Source organism: Ambystoma mexicanum, chromosome 13 (genome assembly GCF_040938575.1).
Source record: "Ambystoma mexicanum isolate Mex_15411 chromosome 13, UKY_AmexF1_1, whole genome shotgun sequence".
Taxonomy (NCBI): domain Eukaryota; kingdom Metazoa; phylum Chordata; class Amphibia; order Caudata; family Ambystomatidae; genus Ambystoma; species Ambystoma mexicanum.
Window position 1 is genome coordinate 446,862,281 of NC_090938.1, and position 9,365 is coordinate 446,871,645.

The window sequence follows — 9,365 nt, forward strand, 5'->3', positions numbered from 1 at the left end:
ACCCCAAAGAGAAGTCCCCAGTGGGTCCCCTAGACTACCATAGTCTTAAACAAGGGGGTAGAACCCCCAAATGGAACTGATTTACCTTGTGGGGAGCCAAGAACAGGCCCCATGATATGAACTGGGTCAATATACAATGCAGGCAGCAGGCAGCCATTATTGTTGCATAGCGGTCCCGCATGGAGAAAAGGGGGGGGGGCTTATCCCAGTATTTAAAACCTGCTTAGTTTGTAACACCTCCCGTTTCGGGAAGTGTGACGAATCCTTGGATGTGGCGAGGCCAGTGTGGCCACAGTCCAATAATCCCCCTGTGGACGGTGCACATGATGAGGGACTGCGTCACAGGGAGAATGAGGTATGCAGACACCCATTTAGAGACTCCCATATCCTCATACCAATTCCCTGACTCCCTTACGTGCTATTGCAGCATAGACAAACTTAATCCAGTACCATACAGTGAGACTAGGGAGAGTACCTAATTGAAGAGCAGATCTCGGCTACTGGGATGTGGTGAGCAGCGCGCCAGTCCCAAGAGTTTGGTCTAGTCAATTTGGACAATTAAGACTGCATAGAAGTATACAGATGGAAGAAGGATGTGAGAAGTGGAGAAATCCTCTCGGAGGAACCTGCTGAGCTGTTCCATGCTGTCAGCAAGCAGGAGGAAGAGCAGGACACTGAACGAAGAGCTGAGAAGTCTGGACCCGTTTGGAAGCCACAGAGAGTGAAGGCAGACTGGTAGAAGGTGTTCCTGAGTCCTGGGAGGCAAGGACACTCCCTGGAAGAGGAACTGTCTGGCAGAGTCGCCGCAGACCCAGGGATGTGCAGCAGAGACCCATGAGTCCCACAAGGGTAGAGTAGAGCTGAAAAGGAAGCCCTTGCCAACCCAAGAACAAGGTACAGGAGTCGGCAGAAAGGCTCTAGGCTCCAGCAGAGGTGGTGAAAGAGGGAGAGGGGCCCAGAATACCCTGAAGACACGGTCTGGGATGATGACAATGAAACATGGTCACATGGTTGTGAACGCTAGTGCTTGGCAGGTTAGTGCACCAAGCCTACCGAGAAGCAGAATCACAAAAGGCAGGCGCCTCTGGGACTCAAACCCAAAGAGAAGCAGCTAAACTCAATAGCCTGAAGATTTGAGAGAAAGCAGATTGTGTGAACATTGATGCCACTGGACACAGTACCCAGCAGGATAGTATACCAGGCTTACTGTGAGCACAAGCATAAGAAAGGGGAAGGTAAACAGTACCCTTGACATTGAAGCTGAGAAGAAGAAATCTGAGAAAGCGAGTCTTGGGACTTGCACCTCTTCATGGTCCCAGCTTACCTGGCAGAATAGTATACCAGGGATGCTGGGAAGGCAAACAGAAGAAATGGGAACGAAAAAACAGTACCCTTAAGAACAAAGTGTTAATAATAAATATCAGTGCTTAATTTGTGGAGGTGTTTGCCAGGGCTCATTCCCGGCACTTATTTTTAAACCCGACGCTTTTCTCTCAGACACACTTTAATTATGAAGTGGTGGTTGTCAGTGCATCCATCTACAACAATGAGGAGGTGTGAGCTGTACAGTAACCCTAAAAATGTCAACACTGTGGAGAGCAACTGTGGGTGGTAGCAGCAGTGGTGAGGAACTGGCCACCCGCAATGTCGCAGGAGTGCTAGAAAATATTTGGTCCCTGGCACTTAATTTCTTACAAATTAAGCACTACCCATACCTACTCTGGAGGAGAAAAGGACGCCAGGGGGAATTAGGGAAGAGCCTGGAATGAAACAAGGGGAAGTGTGTAGTAGAGACATTTGGCCGAGGAAACGACAGTAGAGAAGCCCAGAAGAAGGGAGACAAACACCTGTGCTCAACTGTTAACATTGCAGAAAGCCAGGAGAAGAGGAAGCCTCTCTTGGTGTTGTAAGAAGCTGACAAGCTATCGGACGAAGGTTGCCCATCTGCTTTGGAAGTTGTTTTGTGCACCATTTTGGGAATTTTACTTTGTGAACTGAAGCAGAACTTTTGAAGCCATCGAGAATAAGCAGATCCCCTTGCACCTTACTTTGAATTATAAGTGTGAGGGCTAGAATTAGGGTTTTTGACAAAACAGTGAACTTATTCTTGGTTAACATCCTGACTGACCCATTAGATTCCTTTGAGGCAGGGAGGGAAACCCCACTTAGTTTTAGGGACAGAGAGGCATTTTTCCAACCCTTATTCCTTTAATAAAGGTTTGTAGCAATCAACATGCCACTACTGTATCAGCGGTCTTATTTCTACACCCTTACAGAAGGTGGGGCTCAATTGGATAGGGACAGGCTGACAATCAGAGGACAGGGAGGGGGGATAAGAATCATACCTAGGAAGCAGGAATGTTGGGTTGATCGGGTGAGGTCAGAGAAGGTAGAGGTGGCACACTAAGAGACCAGCATGAGGAAGGACAATGGAGTGGACAGGGGAGGTGATCGTCGGAGCAGGTGAGGCGTTGGTTAGTGAATGCAATGTGTACTGCATTGCGAGTCTGTGTGGAAGAGTAACAAGTGTGGTTTGGTGAGATAGTGTAAGGAATGACTGTGACATGTTTGCATGTGAGTGAAAGGAGGGTGTTAGATTAGAAGGTGGGCAGAGTTTTAGTAGTAGTGTGGAGGAGGGAGAAATAATGTTGTGGAGTTGTAGTAGTAGTAATAGTGTGGAGGAGGGCGTAGTAGTGTAGAGGAGGGGGTAGTAATATGGAGGAGATGTTGTAGTAGTGTGGAGGAGGGAGTTGTATAGTGGAGGGGGGAGTAGTAACTTTGAAGTTGGAGGCGAGACTTAGAACGAGTGAGAGACATCGGAAGGACACAGGAGAAAGACGCAGGGAGTAAAGTGGGAGGCAGGAGGAGTTAGAACCAGGAGAGTAGTAGGAGAGGAACATCTGCTAAGCGAGAGGGAGAGAAAAGCGTAAGCGTGACAGAAAGGAGACTGAAATGGGTACAGTGTGTGGAAAGCACATTCCTATATCCCCATAGAATTACTTACCACTGGGCAGGAAGCCCCTAAGGAAATCTGGGTAGAAAAGCACATTTAGGTCTTTATTTCCAGCAGAAGTCAGAATTTAGACAGTAAGTGTCAATAATCTATTTTTACTAATCACGGGGCTAGGGACACCTAGGTTGGGGAGGAAAGTCTTTGTGATAAGATAGGGAGAGGGACGGCCATCGGGCCTATTGAATTCTTAATAAATACCCTTGAACCATCGTAAAGACTTGGAGTGTTTCTTGAGCGTTCTGTGACAACACCATATTTCCTATTTCCTAACTCTGTTTTTTATTTCAGTTTAGCAGAAGCAGCAATACTTCACATTCATTGGTGCCCCTGCACGACCACCTGCTCAAGGACCACAGTTGGAACTACAGCACGAGTGCTGGGACAGTGGGACGGTTTTGTACAGATAATTTCTGAACTTTTACCATCAAGATCAGCGCAACATATTTTAACTGGCGATCAAAACAGTGCGGGATGGGATATCCCAATCTCCCTTTCATGACTGTGAAGGTTCATAGCATATTTTCCCATGTCCGATCTAATGAAGCTGTCAAACCTCTTAGCCAATGTGCTTCCAAGGCGTCTAGGCAATAGAATTGGCAAGGCATATCATTCAAAATTCCTGGTAGGAGAATCTGTGGGAACGTCGTAACTACACTGTCTTTCAGCATAAAGAAGGTTGATTACCCATTTCATAAGTGACAGCCAGGGCTAGAGCTACAGATATCAGTTCATTGTGGTGAATGCTCACTAAATCCTCTCACAGTGAGGGAAGTCTTTCCTCCATTAAAGGACTCATTTAAAATTGTAACACAATGTTCCCGTCCCCTCCAACAGTAACGCAGGAGAACTGGACTATTTGGTGGAATGACTCCCAGCTGGAAATGCCTGCTATCAAAACAGTCTTAAACTCAATGTGCCTTTTGGTCTGCATCTTAGGGCTGGCTGGAAATGGAATTGTGTTTTTTTGTTTGGGCATCCAGATTAAGAGGAACAAGTTCACAGTCTACATTTTAAACCTGTCCGTGGCCGATTTCATGTTCCTCCTCTGTGTTTTTATAAGTAAGGTTCTCCTCATTGTTTCTTCTGATCTGACACAGTTCAGGGCACAGCAACCAGACTTGGAGAACATTCTGAAAGTGTTGACCTCTGTCCTAGTGGCTTCCCTCTTTGGGTATAATGCAAGCATCTATCTGTTGACAGCCATCAGTGTGGAAAGATGCTTGTCAGTCTTTTGCCCAATTTGGTACCAATGCAGTCGCCCAAAGCACCAGTCAGCTGTTGTGTGCTGCCTCCTTTGGATGCTTTCCTGTTTGCTGAACGCTGCAGAATTTTTCATCTGTGAACAACAGACGTATGTGTCCCAGGCGCAAGGCTTCTTGACAAGGTATAGTGAACGGTGTACATTTGTCTATTTCTCCATAGGCTTTTTGAATTTTTTGGTCTTCACACCACTAATGGTTTTCTCCAGTGTGACTCTTCTGATTAAAGTCAAGAGGGATTCCTGGAAACAACATCCCTCAAAACTCTACTTGGTTATTGTGGCCACTGTTATCTTATTTCTGATATTCGGTATGCCAATTAGGGTGATATTACAATTAAAGCACAAAGACCAATCTCTTCTGCCGGTGCTTTCAGTTCATGTGGCCCCACTTCTCTCCTCCATCAATAGCAGTGTCAACCCCTACGTCTATTGGTTTGTTGGACGGCGGGAAGGTGGGAAATGCTCCTTCCAGATGATACTTCAGAGGATCTTCAGAGAAGATACAAAGGAACACAAACAGAAGCAGCATTCAAAGAGGACTGCAGGCAAGAATGGAGCACAAACTATGGTTTGAACAGAGGTGAGTTTATTGAAACTATCTGGTAGTTCAGAAGGTGTGCAATGACCATGGGTACATTGCTGTGCAGTCTTACTTTATAGAGTCTGCCAAGCAAATGTGGATAAGCCATAGGAATTTTCTGTTAAGCTATGATTTTAGGCTTGTGCTCAGTCTATGTCTAGTTCGATGCCCCATCCCATGTGGTCTCACGTGCACTTCTGTGTTTGTAGACACTTTAGGGCATTTTACCATAACTCCTCTGATCACCGTTGCTGGAGACAATGCTGTGCACAAGACTCCATCCCAAGTAACTCGAGGCTAAGTTGATCATAATGGAACACACTTGACACCCACATGAAAAACCTTTATTTGTTCTGTCTTTGGTTTTGAAATATGTTGCACCGGTGCCATTTAGGTATCCTTATCCATCAGCAGTACAATAGAAAGGATGATACAGAGAAACAAATTCAGCATAAACAAGTCATCTCTTGTAGTATTGTGTTGTATGTTGAACTATGTCACAGGTTCGTCCTGCTCCGCAGGATACTAGTGCTCATCCATCTCCTTCACTCCATCTCAGGCATTCCAGGCACTCGGCACTCGGACACAAATAATACACAAGGCCAGAAGTGGGGTGTAAAAGCACTGTAATGATAACACACACCAGAGCTTGGGGCGGCTGCACTCGACTCTGCCCCCTCCTAGGTCTGGCTCATACTTATGTACAATGCAAAAGCTACATATTATTCTCCTCCCATTAACCATACATATGAAAACATGTCCCGAACAGAGAGAAAAAGCACATTTTGTAACATCAGATTGTCTTTGCATGGCAGGCTCTTAGCAACCTTGGGACTTGAGCCAGCAGCATCCCAACTGTGTACTTCTCAAAGAGGGAGGGCTACTGATGCCCATCTTTGAGGACTGTGGCATTCCACAGAAGAGCTGCTGTTCTCTGCGACATCTGCTTTCATGGCTGTTAGTTGTCAGGCCAGTCTGTATGGCAATTCAGCTGGCAAAGTCTTCCTGCTTCAGATTTGATGTATCTCAAACCAAAATAAAGTGCAGAATCAGAAATGTACCAGGTAACAAACATTGTACCAGTAGTAGTATACAATGTCTTCCTTGAGAAGACCCCCAACCAGGCATTATACTCTCAAACAGGTATAATGGCATAATGCAAAGACCTGCAAAAGTGAAACCAAACATGACTCCTTAGAGCCCACACAGATGAAGTATTAGTTGGTAGATCTCTTCTATAATCATTTTCGACAGTGAGATGACTCTGCCAAGAAATACAAATAAAACCTATTACTAATCAAATTGAGATCTAATCACGATAGACCTTTCAGTTGCGTTTTTGCTTTTAAAGACTACAAGTAGTATTTGATAGAGTATGGCACTGGTTGCCCATCTGAAGGAAAGAATATGTGGATGCACTCCACATTTCTTTCAGTGAGAGGTCAAAAATTAAATATTTAAATTTTGAAGTTATTCCAGGTGGGGGGGAGGAAAAGTGGATCTGGCACAAGTCCACTACTACAAATTTGTAAAGAGAGAAAAGAAGGTCCAAAATTCTGGAGCCCTCCCGTCCCCTGCACACTCTTGCTAGTCCGTAAATGAAACGGTTCAATACATATTCATATCAAAGTGGTTAATCAATAAGCATATTTTGAACATATGACCTTCAAAACATTATCTTCATAAAGCAATGCAATTATTTATTTGATTTCTATCACATTAGTTTCATCGATGCAGAAGATCAACACAAGGGAACAAAGGATTTTGTAGGTAAATAAACAATGAAGCTGGCTGACGCGTTTCGAGAATCCATTCTCTTCTTCAAGAGCCAGGTTTAGATCTGGAAAGTAAAAATAATTTTGTTTAACAATCATCCCAAAGAATGGTTACAAACTTTATCCAGTGTATCAGAAAAATAACAATACTAGGCGAACACCCCTATCTCTACACACCTAAGCAGATGTCATTATAAATGGCAAAATCAATTCAACATTTACGTGGTAAGCGTTCAAGGAAGACTTAAGTCTGTTGGTGGCAAGACCAATACAATTCAGCATTTATGTGGAAAGCGTTCAAGGGAGACTCTGGTATGTAAGTTGCTAATGGAAAGCCACTACTGCTATGACACATGAAGATTGTAGTTCTAACTCTGTTCCCAAAGTATCTCTCTCTACAGTTGTTTTAGGAGTGGTTACATATAAGTAAAGAAATAAGGAGTGAGCCGCGAAGTTACATAGGTGTCGTTTATGGAACAATCTAACCTATGATCATACTTGATAGTTTGAGCAAGAATGTAAAGAGAAGTACCTTAATGCTATTCTGTGTCTGTTCCTTCTCTTGATCAGGAGTGTTAATCCCTCCATTACATTTTAAGCAATAGATGAAAAGCCTTTTCTATCTTCTCTCTATGGGTTCCTGTAAAGTTCAAGGAGTCCAGTTAAAAATTTGATAATCTACATATCACATCCACGTATGTTCATCTAGGCAATATATTCGTATGTAGAAATAGAAAACATCTTCTATTCATAAACTCACCCTTCTGAGATAAATAAACTTGTGACTGATAGTCAGTGCCCATACATCCAGTGTGTATGGAGGGATATCGTCATTCCTAATGCAGTATGTGCGTTCAAGGGGTCCCTTAATGCTGGGGTATAGTGTATCTTGAAAATGTTGTGTTCCCCTGTGAGGATCAAGGCATAAAACCCTATTAAAATAAGAATTGCGGGTTAAAACTCGTGTTAAGGCGCCTATTAAGGGTGGGGGGTGTGTCAGTGCAAGAATCCTACCTCGAACACCGGGAGCATGGCGTGTAGGTAATGTCTCTAGACGCGCTGAAATGCGCGAGGTGCTGACATCAAATGCATGGTGTGGCAGGAGATGCTGTCCATACTCTGTGTCAGGCTATCTTCCAAACGAAGCATGCTGGTCGCCTAGGTAACCGGGAAGGCTCAGAAAGGGTCTATCGGGAAAGACCTCCAAATGTTTGTATAGCGGAATAGTAGAGATAAACGATGGACTTATCGGGAAGTCCTTATGGGAGGGTAATAGAGAATGCAGAGCGCCATGTTAGAATGGTGAATGTCTCAAAAGGAGTCATCCAGATTGTAGAGTGGATTAGTCATGCTAGACTGTTCTGTGAACAGTGCAGGTAATTACAAAAATAAGTCAATGAATGGAACATATTTAGACACACATAAATCACGTCTGTGTAAACTGTGTAGGGCCACGGCAATTGTGGAGCCGTATTTCCTTAGTTAACTGGTTCCTTCTCAGTCTAGTCTGAGCGCTGGTTGCCATGATTGTTTACAAATGCTGAATTGATAATGGTCCCCACCAATAGAGAGCTACAAACCACTACAAGGCTTACTAGCAGTGACCATTTTTTCTGCATTGGGTCTTACATTATGGTGGGCCGGTTGAACAAAGCCCGGACTTCTCTTAATTTAACATGGATTACACCATACATTCCTCTCCGGTCTGTCAAGTTCATATTAATGTTGTGGATATTTCCTTAAACATTTCCACAGAAGAGTATTGGGGTGGGCCGGTAAGACAAGTCCCGGACTACGGTCGAATTAACAGGTGTTCCACCACCATTTTCCCTATTGAGGTTGTGTCATAGATTTATAATACCATTCAAGGTGCCAACTATCACTTATGTACATAAGTCTACGGTGTGTATCCATCAGGGTGGTGTCTAGTGTGCTATATAAAGCACCTTACGGAAAATTCCTCATTAAGCCCCTTGGGGTTGAGGGTCTCAAGGAGATGAATCCAATATTTTTCTCTGCGGGAGAGGATCGAGTGGTAATCCCCTCCTCTATAGGGTTTCTTCACTATCTCCAAGATCTGGAATTTGATCTGAGCCACTGAGTGGTGATGCTCTGTGAAGTGTTTTGCCAATGGAGATTTAACATTCTTACACCTGATGTTAGATTTGTGTTCATTAATTCTGTCTTTAACTTGTCTTGTAGTCTGAACAACATAAAGTTTCCCACAGGGACATTTAATGATGTAAATAGCGCTTACAGAAGTGCAAGTGGCAAAATCTCTCAGTTTGTGTTTCTTGCCCGTCTGTGGGTGTGTTACTGTTTCCCCCTTGATTACACTGTTGCAATTTGAGCAACTTAAGCAGGGGTAGGTGCCCTTTCTCCTAGTGCTCAATAACAATTGTCTGTCTTTAGGTGTTTTCTCTGCTCTTACCAATTTGTCTCTTAGATTCATACCTCTCTTAAAAGCCATCATTGGTGGTTTCAGAAACAATCTTTTGAGCAGTGGATCACTTTGTAAAGTACTCCAATGTTTCTTTATTGCTCTGCCAACTTGAAAACTTTGCCTAGAATATTTCGATGTGTAGAGTAGTGGTGTTGTCTTATCCTTAATCTTGGGCGTCAGTAGTTGTTCTTTACTTTTATTCAAGGATCTTGATTTAGCTTCTTCTAACACAGACAGTGGGTATCCTCTTTGTTCAAATGTGTCCAGTAGTTTGGTACATTCTGTGTCCAGAC

General features: G+C 43.8%; 1 protein-coding gene across 1 annotated transcript; it reads left to right on the plus strand.

Moving 5' to 3' along the window:
- The first annotated feature begins 3,825 nt into the window (after positions 1 to 3,825).
- On the plus strand, positions 3,826 to 4,848 carry LOC138520426 (proto-oncogene Mas-like). Its single transcript, XM_069632823.1, has one exon. It carries the CDS (start codon positions 3,826 to 3,828, stop codon positions 4,846 to 4,848), a length of 1,023 nt encoding a protein of 340 aa, XP_069488924.1.
- The last annotated feature ends 4,517 nt before the right edge of the window (positions 4,849 to 9,365 follow it).

Bases quoted from the DNA above. Each gene is read 5' to 3' on its own strand.
- LOC138520426 (XM_069632823.1), top strand. From the start codon at position 3,826: ATGTTCCCGTCCCCTCCAACAGTAACGCAGGAGAACTGGACTATTTGG.